At 54.1% G+C, this 20751-nt stretch overlaps 1 protein-coding gene across 2 annotated transcripts in view; it reads left to right on the forward strand.

Annotated features, from left to right (window-relative positions):
- The window catches only part of prkcha (protein kinase C, eta, a), a 302477-nt gene that overhangs the window by 267299 nt on the left and 14427 nt on the right, over positions 1–20751 (forward strand). For both annotated transcript variants that reach the window (XM_072491907.1, XM_072491914.1), the window contains one exon: positions 1975–2163. In XM_072491907.1, coding sequence (XP_072348008.1) covers positions 1975–2163 — 189 coding nt within the window. The remainder of the gene's footprint in view (positions 1–1974; positions 2164–20751) is intronic.

Raw genomic sequence — 20751 nt, forward strand, 5'->3', positions numbered from 1 at the left:
TGTTTTCAAATCACTTTGTTTTCAAAGACCTCACCCCCCACCCCCACCTCCTCCAGCTCTACAATCCTCAGAGAAATCCACGTTGCTCCAGTTCTGGGGCGGAATTCTCCCCCAACGGCGCGATGTCCGCCGACTGGCGCCAAAAACGGCGCCAATCAGACGGGCATCGCGCCGGTCCAAAGGTGCGCATCTTTGGGGGCCGAGCCCCAACATTGAGGGACGAGGCCGACGCCGGAGGGATTTCCGCCCCGCCAGCTGGCGGAAATGGCGTTTGTTGTCCCGCCAGCTGGCGCGGAAATGCAGTGCATGTGCGGGAGCGTCAGCGGCCGCTGAAAGTTTCCCGCGCATGCGCAGTGGGGTGAGTCTCTTCCGCCTCCGCCATGGTGGAGGCCGTGGCGGAGGCGGAAGGGAAAGAGTGCCCCCACGGCACAGGCCCGCCCGCGGATCGGTGGGCCCCGATCGCGGGCCAGGCCACCATGGGGGCACCCCCCGGGGTCAGATCGCCCCGCGCACCCCCCCCCCCCAGGACCCCGGAGCCCGCCCACGCCGTCTGGTCCCGCCGGTAAATACCAGGTTTAATTTACGCCGGCGGGACAGGCAATTTCTGGGCGGGACTTCGGCCCATCCGGGCCGGAGAATTGAGCGGTGGGTCCCGCCAACCGGCACGGCCCGATTCCCGCCCCCGCCCAATCTCCGGTACCGGAGACTTCGGCGGGGGCGGGGGCGGGATTCACGGCGGCCAACGGCCATTCTCCGACCCGGCGGGGGGTCGGAGAATGATGCCCCAGGTCTCTTCCCCATCGTATTTTCTCCACCATTGGTGGCCAAGCCTGCAGTGGCTGAGGACTAAGCTTTGGAATTCCCTGACTAAACCGCGCTGCCTCTTTTCCTCTCTTTCCACCATTAAGATACTCCGAAAAGCCCACTTCTTTCACCTGCCCTAAGTCATCCTTCCTCATATGAACACCTTACCTCCATGTTTCACTGTGTGTGGCAGTGAGGCTGAAAAGCTGACAAACGCACCGACCAAGGCAAATGTGTTGGAGAACCAGACAACATTTGAGACCATGGAGCGCAGAACGAGGCCAGTTGGCCATCGTGCCTGTGCTGTCCCATTGAAAGAGCTGTCTAAATAGTCCCACCCTCCTGCTCTTTCTCCACGGCCCTGTATTCGTTAACCCCTTGAGTAATTATTTGTGGAGGTGGACAGGTTATGTTACTCAGTCAAAATATTTCTACCAAAGATGTGCAGGTTAGGTGGATTTTCTTTCCTAAATTGCCCTTTAGTATCCAAAGGTTAGGTGGGGTTATGGGAATTGGGCGGGTGAGCGGGCCTAGATAGGGTGCTCTTTCAGAGGGTCGGTGCAGACCCGATGGGCCGAATGGCCTCCTTCTGCACTGTAGGAATTGTATGATACCTAAATTTTCATTAGCCATTTGATTTAATTGTTTATTTAGCTCTTTTTTTCGCTTAATGGCGTCCACGCCCTGGCACTTTGGGCATAATTATAAGCAGGTATCACGCTACCATTCAGTCTAAAATAATGCATTCCAAAACATGCTGAAAAGCATGGAATGTCCTAATGTGCCCTTATGCAGTCAAATAATTAATCTCTCCAGCACCTAGCACTGTCAAACAAAAGTATAATTCTGGATCTGTTCCGTGTTTCATGCTAATTGAGCCACAACCTATTTCCTAGGTAGGTCCAGTTATAGGTCTGTCAAACTTATTAGGCCATTTCATAGCACAACTGAGACAGGATAAGCCAGATGGAAACGACTGGGATTAGTGAGAGAGGGTAGATTTTTGGGGTCCTCACCAATGGTGACATATGTAACTTTTCTGAATGAATGCTTTGTTTTAATGGTTTGCGACCTGATTCAGACATGAATCTAACATTTCTGCTGTTTTGAAGTTTCCAGTTAATTTGCGTGCAAGGTTGGTGGATTGACAGGAATTCTGTTTCTGGCCAGATTTTGCAGGAATTGCAGTATGGTTCTTCCGTCGACTGGTGGGCGCTGGGTGTCCTGCTGTATGAGATGCTGTGTGGCCAGCCACCGTTTGAAGCCGAGAATGAAGACGATCTGTTTGAATCCATCCTGAACGACGAGGTCCTTTACCCTGTCTGGCTGAGTGACCGTGCGATAGCCATCCTGAAAGCTGTAAGTTGAGACCCACTCGCTAACTCTCAGCAGGTGGCTGTGGTACTGCACTGTGCTGCGCTGAGCCACTGCTTTTGGATATCAGGGGCTAAGTGGTCTAGGTGAAAATTAGAGGAATATTTCTGACCTTGAATTAATCCCTAAAGTGTGTATGAAATATTTCCACTTTTCCTGATAGCTCAGTTAATAGATGATTTTGCTATGTGCTATTGGACATTGTTGCTCTGAGGAATTTATAGAATCCCGACTGTGCAGAAGGAGGCCATTCAGCCCATTGGGTCTGAACCGAACCTCTGAAAGAGCACCCTTCCCAAGTCCATCCCTGTCCTATCCCAATAACCCCTTAACCTAACCTGCACATCTTTGGACCGTGGGAGGAAACCGGGGTACCCGGAGGAAACCCACGCAGACACGTGGGGGGGAGAATGTGCAAACTCCACACAGACAGCCACCTGAAGTTGTAATTGAACCCGGGTCCGTGGCACTGTGAGGCAGCAGTGCTAAGCACTATGCCACCGTGTCGCTCCTTCATTTTACTTTGCTTCACTTTATCCCCTCCTTTCCTAAAGCCATTAACTGGCTATGTCAGTCTGTCCCTTTTTGCTCTCACCTGATATCCGCACACAAACGTCCAACATTAACAACATGAACCTATATTTATATTGTGTCTTTAATATGAGGCACTTTGTGGGGGCGTTTTTGAATTAAATATGACATCAAACCAGGTTAGGAGATGTTAAATCAGGTTGCCAAATGCTTGATCAAAGAGCTATGTTTTGAAGAGTATCCAATAGGACGAGAATGTGGTAGGGATGTGTAGAGAGGCAATTCCAGAGCTGGAGCCAAGGCAACTGAAGATCTGGTCACCAATAGTGGAGAGATTAAGAATGGGGAAGCTCAAGAGGCCAGAATTACAGGTATCTCAGAAGGCTTGGTTACGGAGGTCGGGAGTGTACGGAGGTCAGGAGGGTACGGAGGTCGGGAGGGTACGGAGGTCGGGAGGGTACGGAGGTCGGGAGGTTGCGGAGGTCGGGAGGTTGCGGAGGTCGGGAGGTTGCGGAGGTCGGGAGGTTGCCGAGGTCGGGAGGTTGCCGAGGTCGGGAGGTTGCCGAGGTCGGGAGGTTGCCGAGGTCGGGAGGTTGCCGAGGTCGACAAGGTCGGGAGGTCGCCGAGGTCGGGAGGTCGGGAGGGGGTGAAGATATGAAGAGATTTAAAAACAAGGATGAGAATTTTTAAATTGAGATGTTGCTCAGTCAGGAGCCAATGTAGATCAGTGAGCACAGGGATGATCGGGGAACAGGACATTGTGCAAGTTAGGACATGGGCAACAAAGTTTTGGATGACCTCCAAAATTTATGGAGGAAAGAATGTGGGAGACCAGCCGGGAGTGTGTTGGAATAATCAGGTCCAGTGGTAATAATGGCATGAGTGAGGGTTTCAGCAGCTTATGAGCTGAGACAAGGTTGAAATTGGGTAACGTTACGAAGATAGAAATTGGTGGCCTTAGTGTTGACACAATATATGCTGAGAATCTCACCTCGGTCAAATATGAGACCAAGGTAGCCAGCAGTTTAGCCTCAGGCAACAGCCAGGTAGAGGGTGAATTTAATAGCTATGTGGGTGTTTGGCGTAGTTCATTGTATCTTATTAAGGTATTCGTAGTCTGATATAATTCAACATTAAGTATTTATTAACAACCGTCCTAGAAACTATATACATAGGTACAGTAAAGCTCCAAGCTAGGAACTGTCTCCATGCTTGCTTCTACACATTTCTCTGTCCCACCCTACACTGACCCCTAGGTGCAGGTCATGTGTTCTCTTACATCATTGTGGGCGGTACTCTACTCAGTCCCATGCTAACACTTTATGTGCTAGAACCTTATAACACACTGGGGAATGAAACTTGGAGTGGGGACAGAAAACAGTGGCTTCAGTATTCTCAATATTCAACTGGACAAAATGTCTTCTTATCCAGTATTGGACAGGTCAGGTAAGCAGTCTGATAGTTTAGCAACAATGGCGGAGTTGAGAGAGGTGATGGTGAGGTGGAACTGTGCGTCATCAGTGGACATTTGAAAGCTAACACTACTTTTGGATGACGTCACCAAGAGACCGCATGTAGATAAGAAATAGGATGAGCCAAGAATCAAGCCTTGGGGACACACCTGAGATAACAGTGAGAGCAGGGAGAGAAACTATTGTAAAGTGATATTCTGGCTGTGGTTAAAGAGGGTAAGAGGTTTAACTCGGTGAGAGCAATCCCACTCAGCTGGATGACAGTGGAGGGGCGTTTGAGGAGGACGGTGTGGTCAACCACATCAATGGCTGCAGACAGGTTGAGAAGGGCATGATGGGAAAGTTTACTTTTGTCACAGTCACATAGGATGGTCATTTGCTTTGGTACAGTGGCAGGGTGAGAAGATCCAACAGATCACTGGTTAGCAATTCAGAATGACGAGCCTTGCTGTTTTAGAAATGCTGGGGGGGGGGGGGGGGACCTGCCCCCTGGTTTTTGGCAGATGGGAAAACCGAAGGGGACAAAGAATTCAACGGAAGTCCCAAAACAGCTTTTACACCGTCGGGACATCCGGTTGAGATTGTCTCCTCCCGTCGCCAATGGTATAATGGGGATACCGGCCGTGACTCGAGGACTCTATTAGCATACTTTTACATGTCATTAGCGGATCTCCTCACTGTATCATGCCACAAAATCGGAACTCTAACCGCCCCCCCCCCCCCCCCATGATGCCACATCGGCAGGGTTTACAACAGGTCTTCACAAACGGGGCCTGGTGAACAGAACCTGCTGGTGTCGGACAGGTAAGTACAGGGAGGATAATGTCTGGGCACTGCCAGGGGTCAGTACATGAGGGGGGGGGCTTACATTGGGGGTTCCCTGTGGAGTCCCATCCCATGGCAGGGGGGGAAGTGGGAGGATCCATTGCGGGCGGGGGGGAGGTCCGTGTCCATAGAGGTGTTCCTGTTCTACTTTTTTTTTTTCAGATCAGGACAGCCTTTACAAAATGCGCCCCGATCTTTCGGGAGGTAATTTTGGGCTGCCCTCACTTTCCCCACCAGACAAAACACTGAGAAGAAAAATTCCACCGCAGACTGCAATTCCAGCACCCTAACTTGGTGGCCTGACTGAGATTAGTTAATTTAGCTGTGGCTCAGTCGGTAACAGTCTTGCCTTCACACTGAGCGTTGTGGACTCAACTCCCATCTCAAAGACTGGAGCGTAACTATCATGTCTGAGGCTCCAGTCAGCAGTGAGGAATTGCTGTATTAGGCATTGCTTTCACCCACTGGACCGTCAGGGAATCTTTTTTTCGCTGGGTCAATTGAGAGACCTTTTAACAAAATAAAAGGCAAGGAATCCATCGGACTGCTTCTCAAACTGACCTCGGTAAAACCGCAAGGCTTCTTTCCTCATGCCTTTCAACAGAGAACACAAAGTCCCCCTAAGTGGATACTGAGAAAGGTCTCGCAGCACATTGTAGCACAATCAATCACACACGAGACGAGATGAGAAGGAGTCGATCGATGGCTTTATTACGCAGACTTGTTCCCCAGCAGCACAGTTACAGAATGCGGCTGCTGGGAGAACCCGGGCTCTTATACTCCGCCTTATTGGGTGGAGCCAGTAGGCAGCTGATCCACTCAGGACCCAGCGTCTATCCACCAATAGCCTCTCTGCATCACAGGGTACCGTAATAGCCCTAATACATCCCATCACATTCACCCCTTGTTAAAAAAGAACCCGGCAGGGGTAGTGGGCCGTATGGTGGTAGGGGTTTACAGAGTCGGTACCTAGGATGCCGCTAACATGGCGGCTATGCTCCGATATCCACTACCAGTACTATTTACAATGCCACTTTAACTGGACAACTGAATTATTTACAGAGGTATTTCTTGCTTTGTTATATGGATTCGATGAGTCGAATGGGTGCCCTGGTCGTCCTCGCCGATCGTCTCAGCCCCGGTGGTGATGCAGGTGCTGGTTCGGGCACCGTCGTCTCTGGGAGCGTAGCGATGTCTCTTCCTGCTCCACTACCCCTAGGCGGAAGGGGAAGGGGACGGCTGTGGGGTGAGAGGGAGGGAGTGATTGATGTTGGGGGGGGGGGGGGGTGGAGCTCCGGAGGGGGCGGCTGTGGGGTGCGCCGGTGGGAGGGAGGGGGTGATTGGTGTTGAGGGGGGGGGGTGGAGCTCCGGCGGGCGCCAGGTCCCTCAGGGAGACCGTGTCCTGTCGGCCATCGGGGTACGCCACGTAGGCGTATTGAGGGTTCACGTGGAGGAGATGAACCTTCTCGACCAACAGGTCCGATTTGTGCGTCTGCACATGCTTTCAGAGCAGGATGGGTCCCGGGGCTGCCAGCTAGGTTGGAAGTGACCTTCCGGAAGAGGACTTCCTAGGGAAGACAAGGAGGCGTTTGTGAGGTGTTTGATTCGTTGTTGTAGAGAGCAGTGACTGGATGGAGTGGAGGGCGTCCGGGAGGACCTCCTGCCAGCGGGAAACTGGGAGATGTCTGGACCGTAGGGCCAGCAGGATGGCCTTCCAGACCGTTCCGTTCTCCCTCTCTACCTGACCGTTCCCACGGGGTTGTCCTGCTCGAGGCAATGCCTTTGCTGAGCAGGAATTGACGCAGTTCGTCGCTCATGAAGGAGGACCCTCTTTCGCTATGTATGTAGGCGGGGAAACCGAACAGTGTAAAGATGGTGCCGAGGGCTCTAATGACCGTTGCCGCGGTCATGTCAGGGCAGGGGATGGCGAAAGGGAACCGGGGGTATTCGTAAATCACACTCCGGAAGTACGTGTTACGATCGGTGGAGGGGAGGGGGCCTTTGAAGTCCAGACTGAGGCGCTCAAAGGGACGGGAAGCCTTTATCAGGTGCGCTTTATCTGGCCTGTGGAAATGCGGTTTGCACTCTGCGCAAATTTGGCAATTACTGGTGGCTGTCCTGACCTCCTCGAGGGAGTAGGGCAGGTTGCGGGTCTTTACGAAGTGATAGACCCGAGTGACCCCCGGGTGGCAGAGGTCCTTGTGGAGGGTTCGGAGATGATCCACTTGTGCGTTGGCACATGTGCCGCGGGATAGGGCATCGGAAGGCTCGTTCAGCTTTCCGGGACGATACAAGATCTCATAGTTATAGGTGGAGAGTTCGATCCTCCACCGCAAGATCTTGTCGTTCTTGATCTTGCCCCGCTGTGCATTATCGAACATGAAGGCAACAGACCGTTGGTCAATGAGGAGAGTGAATCTCCTACCGGCCAGGTAATGCCTCCAATGTCGCACAGCTTCCACTATGGCCTGGGCCTCCTTTTCCACTGAGGAGTGGCGGATTTCTGAAGCGTGGAGGGTGCGTGAAAAAAAAGCCATGGGTCTGCCCGCTTTGTTGAGGCTGGCCGCCAGAGCGACGTCGGACGCGTCGCTCTCGACTTGGAAGGGGAGGGACTCGTCGATCGCGTGCATCGCGGCCGTTGCGGTGTCCGCTTTGATGCGGCGGAAAGCCTGGTGGGCCTCTGTCGACAGGGGAAAGACCGTGGACTGAATTAGCGGACGGGCCTTGTCTGCGTAGTTGGGGACCCACTGGGCGTACTAAGAGAAAAAGCCCAGGCAGCGTTTCAGGGCCTTGGAGCAGTGAGGGAGGGGGAACTCCATGAGGGGGCGCATGTGTTCAGGGTCTGGGCCTATAACTCCATTTCGCACTACGTAGCCGAGGATGGCTAGATGGACGGTGCTAAACACGCATTTCTCCCTGTTGTATGTGAGATTCAGGGCGTTCGCGGTCTGGAGGAATTTGCGGAGGTTGTCGTCATGGTCCTGCTGGTCGTGGCCGCAGATTGTGACGTTATCGAGGTATGGAAACGTGGCCTGCAAACCGTACCGGTCAGCCATTCGGTCCATCTCCCGTTGGAAGACCGAGACCCCGTTAGTGACGCCGAATGGAACCCTTAAAAAGTGATAGAGCCACCCATCTGCTTCAAAAGCAGTGTATGTTGTTGCCGTTTGGAGTGTTCAGGGCCGTGACTGGTCCAGGGTCACCGAAGCTAGTCGCAGTTGCTGCATCGGGGCGTTTTCTTCATGCCCCGTGGGGCCGTCCATACCGAAGTCCTTAGCCGTCGCACACGGTCGGGGGTGGACAAGATGGCGCCGCCCAGTGATCATACGTTGCCGGAGGAGCACAAAATGGCGGCGCCTGTCCCTCCTTCATGGAGTCCGGGACCCAAGATGGCGGCGCCCGTTGGCCGCACATGGATCATTGGGGGGGTTGAGTTTGGGGTCCTGGTTCTCCCCTGGAGATTGCGGCGACCCCCCGGGCCTGGCACACTGCTACCAAGTGCCCCTTTTTGCCGCACCCTTTACAGAGGGCTGAGCGGGCCGGGCAGCGCAGTCCGGGGTGTTTCACTTGTCCACAAAAGTAGCAGTGGGGGCCCCTCGGTTGATCTGCCGCTCTGGCAGCACAGGCCTGCGGGGGGTCCCGGGGTTCGGTCGCGGCGGGGGTCCACGGTGCCCAAGGGGCTGCCGGGTGGTCGGGGGCGTAGGCACGGGCGTTCTGCGATGCCAGATCGAGCGAGGTAGCGAGGGCCCGTGCCTCCTTGAGGCCGAGTGCGTCTCTTTCCAGCAATGGCTGGCGAATTTGGGACGAAAGCATACCTGCCATGAAAGCATCCCGAACCAGTAGCTCCGTGTGTTCGTTAGCCGAAACCGGTGGGCAGTTGCAGTTTCTCCCCAGTATTAACAGCGCACTGTAGAATTCGTCCAGCGATTCCCCGGGGATTTGCCGTCTTGTCGTGAGCTGGTGGCATGAGCAGACCTGGTGGACGGGCCGAACGTAGATTCCTATCAGCATGGCGAGCGCCGCCTGAAAATCGTCCGCGTCCTCTATGAGAGTGTGGATTTCCGGGCTCACCCTGGAATGCAGGACCTGCATTTTCTGGTCTTCTGTGGGTACGCCGGTGGCCGTTCGGAGGGATCCAACAAAACACGCTAACCAGTGTTTAAAAGTGGCCGCTGAGTTTGCGGCGTGGGGGCTGATTCGCAGACACTCCGGAATGATTCGGAGCTCCATGTCCTTTAAAGTCTGCCTCACGAGACGAGATGAGAAGGAGTCAATCGATGGCTTTATTACGCAGACTTGTTCCCTAGCAGCACAGTTACAGAATGCGGCTGCTGGGAAAACCCGGGCTCTTATACTCCGCCTTACTGGGTGGAGCCAGTAGGACGTGGGAGCCATTTGGGCTAGAATTTTGTGTTTATTTTTTCCCCAGCAACAAATGAAAATTCACCAAAATTTTTAATGTTTAAATGACTGTACGGTGAGATACAAGTCAGTGGGAAATTTTAAGTTTTGTACATACCAGAATATTTGCTTCTGGTTTTCATTTGAGCATTCAGAGGATGAGTGAAAACTCTCAGCTGTGACAGACTAAAACTGTCCTATTAATAAAACTCACCTATTAATGGCCACACCTCCTCGTGCAGTGAACAGTGGGGCTTTTCAAATCAAGCTCATTGCATTCATTTTGATGCCAATTTCTTTGGCAACATGGTAGCACAGTGGTTAACACTGTCACTTCACAGTGCCAGGGTCCTAGGTTCAATTCCCGCTTGGGTCACTGTCTGTGTGGGGTCTGCACGTTCTTCCTGTGCCGGCGTGGATTTTCTCCGGGTGCTCCTGTTTCCTCCCACAAGTCCCGAAAGACGTCACTTGTTAGGTGAATTGGATGTTCTGAATTCTCCCTCTGTGTCGCCGAACAGGCGCTGGAATGTGACGACTAGGGGATTTTCACAGTGATTTCATTGCAGTGTAAATGTAAGCCTACATGTGACAATAAAGATTATTATTATTGTGTAAATTCCCACTTTGTTCTACAATTGCTGTTTGTTCATTTAGATTCACCAAAACAGTTGCAATTGTATTGGGATAAGCCAAGGGAGGTCACAGTTCTGGCTAAAACTGCACTGATGTGTTACTCTGCAGATTGTGACGATTATACCACAGATAAAGTATTATCACTGTAGTCAGATCCTATGTATTGCAAACATTTCTACAGCTGTACCACACATTTGTGTTGGCTTGGACAAGAAGATTATCGAAATTATCAAAATCAGCACTCCTCCATGATTCATTTGTTGACACTCTGATGGTGATCAGGCTTGTTTCTGAGTATCTGCGTTACAACATCCTCTGTTCGGAGTTCCATATCATTAACAGATCAGAGCGAAGGTCTGAGGAACTTGCTCTCACTTGTCAGGACCATAAACCTGCGCATACATTTAATATTTAATTTTATTCATTCTTGGGATGTGAGCATTGCTGACGAGTTCAGCATTTATTGCCCATGTCTAACTGCCCTTCAGAAGGTGGTGGTGAGCTACCTGCGTGAACTGCTGCAGTCCGTGTGGTGTAGCTGCGTCCACAGTGCACTAAGGCAGGGAGTTCCAGGATTTTGATTCAGTGACAGTGAAGGGACAGCCATATATTTCCAACTCGAGATGGTGTGTAGCTTGAAGCTGGTGATCTCCCTATGGGTCGGGGGTACAGGTCGCTCTTTTGGAAGAGCTATCAAAGGGGGCTTGTCAAATTGTTGCAGCGCTACCTGTAGATGGTACACATTGCTGCCACAATACACTTGTGGTGGACGGAGAGCATGTGTATGGATGGGGTGCTGGATGGTTGATGGTGTTGAGCTTTTGGATTGTTGTTGGGACCTGCACTCATCCAGGCAAGTGATGAGCATCCCATCGCACTGCTGACTTGCGTCTTGTAGATAGGCACAGAAACAAATTAAATAGGAGCAGAAGTAGGCCATTCGGCCCTTGAAGCCTGCTCCACCATTCAATGTGATCATGGCAGATCCTTCATCTCAACGCCATACTCCAACGTTCCGCCCATGCCACTTGACACCTTTGGAGTCGAGAAATCTATTTCCTTCTGAAATATATTCAGTGATTTGGCCTCCACAGCGTTCTGTGGTAGAGGATTCCACAGGGTCACCAGCATCTGAGTGAAGAAACTTCTCCTCATCTCATTCCTAAATGGCCTATCCCATATCCTGAGACTGTGACCTCCTGTTCTAGACTCCACCAGCCAGAGAAAACAACATCCCTGCATCCAGTCTGTCCAATCCTGTTAGAATTTAAATATTTCATAGAAATCACAGAATTTACAGTGCAGAAGGAGGCCACTCGGCCCATCGAGTCTGCACCGGCCCTTACAAAGAGCACCCGACTTAAGCCCACGTATCCATCCTATCCCCGTAACCCAGTAACCCCCACTTGACATCTTTTGGACACTAAGAGCAATTTTAGCATGGCCAATCCACCTAACCCGCACATCTTTGGACTGTGGGAGGAAACCGGAGCACCCGGAGGAAACCCACGCAGACACGGGAAGAACGTGCAGACTCCGCACAGTGACCCAGCCGGGTATCGAACCTGGGACCCTGGAGCTGTGAAGCAACTGTGCTAACCACTGTGCTACCGTGCTGCCCAAATATTTCAATTAGATCCCATCTTATTTTTTTAAATTCCAGTGAATTCGGGCTCAGTTGACCCAATTTCTCCTCATACGACAATCCTGCCCCCCCTGGACTCACTGCACACAATACTCTAGGTGTGGTCCCATCCAGGCCCTGTACAGCTGCAGGAAGTCATCCTTGCTCCTTGATGCACGATCAATCACTACTGAAGCGAGATTGTAGTCCAATTGAAGGCTTTAATGAACAAGTAGTTACCCCAGCAGCTCCGGTACAGAATGACTGCTGTGGGTGAAACACAGACTCTTATGCTCCGCCTGCTGGGCGGAACTAGCAGGCAGGTTCTACCAATCATACTACAGTATGATCCTGGCTTTTCCCCAGGATAGGGGGGTCAATTACTAGGGGGCATAGCTTTGAGATGCGAGGGGCAAGGTTTAGAGTAGATGTACGAGGCATGTTTTTTACGCAGATGGTAGTGGGTGCCTGGAACTCGCTGCCGGAGGAGGTGGTGGAAGCAGGGACGATAGTGACATTTAAGGGGTAGCTTGAGAAATACATGAATAGGATGGGAATAGAGGGCTACGGACCCAGTAAGTATAGAAGATTGTAGTTTAATCGGGCAGCATGGTCGGCACCGGCTTGGAGGGCCGAAGGGCCTGTTCCTGTGCTGTACATTTCTTTGTTCTTTGTTCTTTGTAGTATAAGGTACATCCCACCTAGGTACCGCAATACCCCTAATATAGCCTACCACACTCCTGTACTCAAGTCCTCTTGCAATGATGGCTAACATACCACTTGACTTCCTAACTGCTTGCTATACCTGCATGTTTGCTTTCAGTGACTGCTGTACAAGGACACCCAGGTTCTGTACATCAACATTTCCCAATCTACCGCCATTTAAATAATACTCTGCCATTCTGTACCTCCGTCCAAAGTGGATAACTTCACATTTCACATTGGAGGCAGTGCAGTCTTGGGGGATATCATTGCTGGGCCCAATGACAATGTTACTGCTGTAGTTACTAGATAACAAACGGGAGTGGGAATTCTGGCAATTTCCTCCTCTCCTTCGGACATTTGTGGTACTTTATTAAATGGCTTCTACAAATTCAAGTTAATTATGCCACAGACTGATTATCTTCATTACTATCTTACAGCAAGTGAATTAAGATTATTTATCACTTTACTTCAGGCATTATCATCCACTTTTCACACTTATTGGGCGGGATTCCCTAATAATGGGGCTATGTCCCCACACCGGCGTGAAAACCGCGCAAACGATTCCGGCGTCATCGGCCCCCGAAAGTGAGGAATTCTCTTCTTTCTCGGGGGCTAGGTTGCCGCCGGAGTGGTCCCCGCAGATCCAGTCGGCGCCAGTCCGCGCATGCGCGGAACGGCCGCCGTATTTCCGCACGTGTGTGGGGATTCCCTTCTTCGCGCCGGCCCCCGGGCAATATGGCGGAGCCCTACAGGGGCCCGGCACGGAGTAAAGTAGGCCCCCACGGAACCAGCCCGCGTGCCGATCGGTAGGTCCCGATCGCGGGCCAAACCACCTCCGCCCCCCCCCCCCCCCCCTCCAGGACGGCCCCCGCACACTCACCTTCCAGGTCCCGCCGTGTGGGAGATGAGTAATCCACGCCGGCGGGACTCGGCCAAGCTCGTCGGCCACTCGGGGCCCGGAGAATCGCCAGGCTGCCCCGGCCAAAATTTCTCGGCTGCAATTTAACTAAAAATGTTCGAGTGTCGTTTTGGTGGGCTATTTCTCGCCAGCTTTTCCGGTGAGATCCACACCAGTATTCACCCACACTTAGTCATTTTTTGGGGCTTTGAGAGGTTTAGCCACTTTGAAATTTTTTCAGCAAAGGGGAACATAGAACATACAGTGCAGAAGGAGGCCATTCGGCCCATCAGGTCTGCACTGACCCACTTAAGCCCTCACTTCCACCCTATCCCCGTAACCCAATAACCCCTCCTAACCTTTTTGGACACTAAGGGCAATTTATCATGGCCAATCCACCTAACCTGCCCATCTTTGGACTGTGGGAGGAAACCGGAGCACCCGGAGGAAACCCACACAGACACGGGGAGAACGTGCAAACTCCACACAGACAGTGACCCAGCGGGGAATCGAACCTGGGACCCTGGCGCTGTGAAGCCACAGTGCTATCCACTTGTGCTACCGTGCTGCCCAACTTGCTGGTGAGACTAACTCCTCAGAGATCAGGTCGCTATTTTGTAAGGATGTCCTGATCTCTAAGTGAGTTTGAGGGTACACCCCCCCCCCAACCTCCCCCCCCCCCCCCCCCCCCCCCGGCACACATGCGCATTTCCCCACAGCCCCCTATGTGAGGACACGCCACTATGGGATGCACGAGGTCTCCCCACCACGCTCCCACCTTTCAGGATCTCCCCACCACGCTTCCACCTTTCAGGATCTCCCCACCACGCTCCCACCTTTCAGGATCTCCCAACCACGCTCCCACCTTTCAGGACCTCACCACCACGCTCCCAGCTTTCAGGTCTCCCCACCACACTCCCACCTTTCAGGTCTCCCCACCACGCTCCCACCTTTCAGGTCTCCCCACCACACTCCCACCTTTCAGGACCTCACCACCACGCTCCCACCTTTCAGGACCTCACCACCACGCTCCCACCTTTCAGGACCTCACCACCACGCTCCCACCTTTCAGGATCTCCCCACCACGCTCCAACCTTTCAGGACCTCCCCACCACGCTCCCACCTTTCAGATCTCCCCACCACGTTCCCACCTTTCAGATCTCCCCACCACGCTCCCACCTTTCAGATCTCCCCACCACGCTCCCACCTTTCAGATCTCCCCAACACGCTCCCACCTTTCAGATCTCCCCACCACGCTCCCACCTTTCAGATCTCCCCAACACCCTCCCACCTTTCAGATCTCCCCACCACGCTCCCACCTTTCAGGTCTCCCCAACACGCTCCCACCTTTCAGATCTCCCCACCACGCTCCCACCTTTCAGGTCTCCCCAACACGCTCCCACCTTTCAGATCTCCCCAACACGCTCCCACCTTTCAGATCTCCCCAACACGCTCCCACCTTTCAGGTCTCCCCAACACGCTCCCACCTTTCAGGTCTCCCCACCACACTCCCACCTTTCAGGACCTCACCACCACGCTCCCACCTTTCAGGACCTCACCACCACGCTCCCACCTTTCAGGTCTCCCCACCACGCTCCCACCTTTCAGGACCTTCCCACCACGCTCCCACCTTTCAGGACCTCCCCACCACGCTCCCACCTTTCAGGACCTCACCACCACGCTCCCAGCTTTCAGGTCTCCCCACCACGCTCCCACCTTTCAGGACCTCCCCACCACGCTCCCACCTTTCAGGACCTCACCACCACGCTCCCACCTTTCAGGACCTTCCCACCACGCTCCCACCTTTCAGGACCTCCCCACCACGCTCCCACCTTTCAGGTCTCCCCACCACGCTCCCACCTTTCAGATCTCCCCACCACGCTCCCACCTTTCAGGACCTTCCCACCACGCTCCCACCTTTCAGGACCTCACCACCACGCTCCCACCTTTCAGATCTCCCCACCACGCTCCCACCTTTCAGGACCTCACCACCACGCTCCCACCTTTCAGGTCTCCCCACCATGCTCCCACCTTTCAGGACCTTCCCACCACACTCCCACCTTTCAGGTCTCCCCACCACACTCCCACCTTTCAGGACCTTCCCACCACGCTCCCACCTTTCAGGACCTCACCACCACGCTCCCACCTTTCAGATCTCCCCAACACGCTCCCACCTTTCAGGACCTCACCACCACGCTCCCACCTTTCAGGTCTCCCCACCACGCTCCCACCTTTCAGGACCTTCCCACCACGCTCCCACCTTTCAGGATCTCACCACCACACTCCCACCTTTCAGGTCTCCCCACCACACTCCCACCTTTCAGGACCTTCCCACCACGCTCCCACCTTTCAGGTCTCCCCACCACGCTCCCACCTTTCAGATCTCCCCAACACGCTCCCACCTTTCAGGACCTCACCACCACGCTCCCACCTTTCAGATCTCCCCAACACGCTCCCACCTTTCAGGACCTCACCACCACGCTCCCACCTTTCAGGATCTCCCCACCACGCTCCCACCTTTCAGGACCTCCCCACCACGCTCCCACCTTTCAGGATCTCCCCACCACGCTCCCACCTTTCAGGTCTCCCCACCACGCTCCCACCTTTCAGGACCTCCCCACCACACTCCCACCTTTCAGATCTCCCCACCACGCTCCCACCTTTCAGGACCTTCCCACCACGCTCCCACCTTTCAGGACCTCACCACCACGCTCCCACCTTTCAGATCTCCCCACCACGCTCCCACCTTTCAGGACCTCACCACCACGCTCCCACCTTTCAGGTCTCCCCACCATGCTCCCACCTTTCAGGACCTTCCCACCACACTCCCACCTTTCAGGTCTCCCCACCACGCTCCCACCTTTCAGGTCTCCCCACCACACTCCCACCTTTCAGGACCTTCCCACCACGCTCCCACCTTTCAGGACCTCACCACCACGCTCCCACCTTTCAGGTCTCCCCAACACGCTCCCACCTTTCAGGTCTCCCCACCACACTCCCACCTTTCAGGACCTCACCACCACGCTCCCACCTTTCAGGACCTCACCACCACGCTCCCACCTTTCAGGTCTCCCCACCACGCTCCCACCTTTCAGGACCTTCCCACCACGCTCCCACCTTTCAGGACCTCCCCACCACGCTCCCACCTTTCAGGACCTCACCACCACGCTCCCAGCTTTCAGGTCTCCCCACCACGCTCCCACCTTTCAGGACCTCCCCACCACGCTCCCACCTTTCAGGACCTCACCACCACGCTCCCACCTTTCAGGACCTTCCCACCACGCTCCCACCTTTCAGGACCTCCCCACCACGCTCCCACCTTTCAGGTCTCCCCACCACGCTCCCACCTTTCAGGACCTCCCCACCACACTCCCACCTTTCAGATCTCCCCACCACGCTCCCACCTTTCAGGACCTTCCCACCACGCTCCCACCTTTCAGGACCTCACCACCACGCTCCCACCTTTCATATCTCCCCACCATGCTCCCACCTTTCAGGACCTTCCCACCACACTCCCACCTTTCAGGTCTCCCCACCACACTCCCACCTTTCAGGACCTTCCCACCACGCTCCCACCTTTCAGGACCTCACCACCACGCTCCCACCTTTCAGATCTCCCCAACACGCTCCCACCTTTCAGGACCTCACCACCACGCTCCCACCTTTCAGGTCTCCCCACCACGCTCCCACCTTTCAGGACCTTCCCACCACGCTCCCACCTTTCAGGATCTCACCACCACACTCCCACCTTTCAGGTCTCCCCACCATACTCCCACCTTTCAGGACCTTCCCACCACGCTCCCACCTTTCAGGACCTCACCACCACGCTCCCACCTTTCAGATCTCCCCAACACGCTCCCACCTTTCAGGACCTCACCACCACGCTCCCACCTTTCAGGATCTCCCCACCACGCTCCCACCTTTCTGGATCTCCCCACCACGCTCCCACCTTTGAGGATCTCCCCACCACGCTCCCACCTTTCAGGTCTCCCCACCACGCTCCCACCTTTCAGGACCTCCCCACCACACTCCCACCTTTCAGATCTCCCCACCACGCTCCCACCTTTCAGGACCTTCCCACCACGCTCCCACCTTTCAGGACCTCACCACCACGCTCCCACCTTTCAGATCTCCCCACCACGCTCCCACCTTTCAGGACCTCACCACCACGCTCCCACCTTTCAGGTCTCCCCACCATGCTCCCACCTTTCAGGTCTCCCCACCATGCTCCCACCTTTCAGGACCTTCCCACCACACTCCCACCTTTCAGGTCTCCCCACCGCGCTCCCACCTTTCAGGTCTCCCCACCACACTCCCACCTTTCAGGACCTTCCCACCACGCTCCCACCTTTCAGGACCTCACCACCACGCTCCCACCTTTCAGATCTCCCCAACACGCTCCCACCTTTCAGGACCTCACCACCACGCTCCCACCTTTCAGGTCTCCCCACCACGCTCCCACCTTTCAGGACCTTCCCACCACGCTCCCACCTTTCAGGATCTCACCACCACACTCCCACCTTTCAGGTCTCCCCACCACACTCCCACCTTTCAGGACCTTCCCACCACGCTCCCACCTTTCAGGACCTCACCACCACGCTCCCACCTTTCAGATCTCCCCAACACGCTCCCACCTTTCAGGACCTCACCACCACGCTCCCACCTTTCAGGATCTCCCCACCACGCTCCCACCTTTCAGGACCTCCCCACCACGCTCCCACCTTTCAGGATCTCCCCACCACGCTCCCACCTTTCAGGATCTCCCCACCATGCTCCCACCTTTCAGGACCTCACCACCACGCTCCCACCTTTCAGGATCTCCCCACCACGCTCCCACCTTTCAGGACCTCCCCACCACGCTCCCACCTTTCAGGATCTCCCCACCACGCTCCCACCTTTCAGGACCTTCCCACCACGCTCCCACCTTTCAGGACCTCACCACCACGCTCCCACCTTTCAGATCTCCCCAACACGCTCCCACCTTTCAGGACCTCACCACCACGCTCCCACCTTTCAGATCTCCCCAACACGCTCCCACCTTTCAGGACCTCACCACCACGCTCCCACCTTTCAGGATCTCCCCACCACGCTCCCACCTTTCAGGACCTCCCCACCACGCTCCCACCTTTCAGGATCTCCCCACCACGCTCCCACCTTTCAGGATCTCCCCACCACGCTCCCACCTTTCAGGACCTCACCACCACGCTCCCACCTTTCAGGACCTCCCCACCACACTCCCACCTTTCAGGTCTCCCCACCACACTCCCACCTTTCAGATCTCCCCACCACGCTCCCACCTTTCAGGACCTCCCCACCACGCTCCCACCTTTCAGGACCTCCCCACCACACTCCCACCTTTCAGGTCTCCCCACCACACTCCCACCTTTCAGGACCTCCCCACCACACTCCCACCTTTCAGGATCTCCCCACCACGCTCCCACCTTTCAGGACCTCCCCACCACACTCCCACCTTTCAGGATCTCCCCACCACACTCCCACCTTTCAGGACCTCCCCACCACGCTCCCACCTTTCAGGACCTCACCACCACGCTCCAACCTTTCAGGTCTCCCCAACACGCTCCCACCTTTGTGTCCCCCAGTGCTAAACGGCACCGTGGCAAGCTCTCCCAGGTGCGGGGGTTCGTTCCCGGGCCTCAGGAAATCCGGCACAGATATATTACAATGGGCCTAACTGCTCACTCGAACACACAGATCTGGATCCCGCCCAGTGAGATCTCGCGAGGCGGCCCGAGTGTCGCAAATCTCACGACAGGCCTCTAGCGGGATTCAATGGTCTTGTCGCATCCCACGTCGGGCGCGACAAGGCCATTTGATTGGGCCTTTAGTCAACAGAGGTGCACAAGGATAGGTGAAACAAAATTATCCAACAGTGTTTCCCTTGTTCATCTAACCATGAATCACGCTGGACATTGAAGAAATAGCTCAATCTTGTAATTAATAACAACCTCTTTCCTTGAATTGTATTGTCGCATCACAGTGCAGATTCCAGTTAACCCTGCAGTGATACAAAGATCTGTTCCCTCTATTGTCCAACGTCCAGACACACTTGTGGTGTGCACATGAAGACTATCATCTAACGACTGGACTCTATCCGCTTGCTGTGAAGTGTGTGTCGTGATGCACAATAACGCCCAGCCACACCTGTTTCTTTCCCCACAGCAGAATCTCCCCCTCAACGCATTGAGGCAGCCTTACAGCTTCTCCTTTTCAAAATAAAAACCTAGATAACTTTAGCACAGTCCCAATAGGCCGAAAAGGAATTGGCTGTTTTCTGTAGCATGCACACCAGTTTGTGCTTTGATGTTTGCCAAGTATTTCTGCAAATGTGGTTTTACACATTCAGTTGCTATCATGACAAGTGCGCAGGTTCACGAATTTGACGCACAGAGAAAGATAGCAAATGAATCATGTGCGTGCTGGAGACCTGCCTCCAAATACAGATATGAGGAATGTTGTGTGTGTTTCTTCTTTTCTTGGGGTCTGTACAGGAAGCACAGACTGCTCATTTAGTACAACAGCACCAACCTCACTAGAATCTGGCATCCTGCTGTTTATCCTCCCCATGTCTGCGTTTCCTGAATTGTTTTGCAGCGACTACTTTTTGCAGTTGCGAGCAGGAAAGAAAAACAGCACAAATTGAACTTGATCAGCAGAGACAGTGCAAGAATTAAATGTAAAACCAACAGTCTGTGAGAACTGAGCTGTGCCTTAAGCCCCTGATGATAATTCCTGTGTTAACAAATTTGATCCGATCATAGAATGATACAGCACATTTGGAGGTCATTCAGCCACTGTGCCTGCAGGCTCCGTGTTGGGGTCTCGTGAACCTCCAGCTGGGTCGCGATGCTCATCCTTTCTGCCCTGCGGAGGGGCATGTGACTGAGGAGACGGGAGCTCCTGTTGCTGATGATGGTGGTGTGGCCTTTGCTCTCCTGCCTCTCAGCAGAGATGGAAGGCGGAGTTACATAAGCTGCTCCCATGCCGTCCGTGGTGAAAGCTGGAAGTGCCGCTGAAGGCGAGCGAAGTGCCTTCGAAGAATTTGACAATCACTTGTCAGGCAGTGAAAGAACAGCAGCCTCCCACCTGGCCATGCCTGGAGCTCTTCAGTGTAACTGGTCAAAGCCTTCCCGGTTTGTCAGCTTCACTGAAGGAACTCTTCCCACTGTGCACTCGCCTCGGTGACTTTCCCACCCACCCACTGCCAAACTCACTTCCAACAGTCAGGAAAAATGTTGCCATGTGTTTCTCATTTTTCCCCTCACCAAGCTGGTGTCATAGACATAGATTACTTCAGCTCAGTCATCAGATCTCTCCAGGTCAGTGGGTAGCTGCCATGTTGTCCTGAGGCAGTCCACAACCTTCCTGGCACGCAACTTTAAGATATCTGATTAAACTCGAACCATGCCATGAAAGCTGATGCTAGTGGCATTCTTACCCACAGCTTTCTGGAAAAGAAGTTAATG

This window comes from Scyliorhinus torazame, chromosome 2, assembly GCF_047496885.1.
Source record: "Scyliorhinus torazame isolate Kashiwa2021f chromosome 2, sScyTor2.1, whole genome shotgun sequence".
NCBI lineage: Eukaryota > Metazoa > Chordata > Chondrichthyes > Carcharhiniformes > Scyliorhinidae > Scyliorhinus > Scyliorhinus torazame.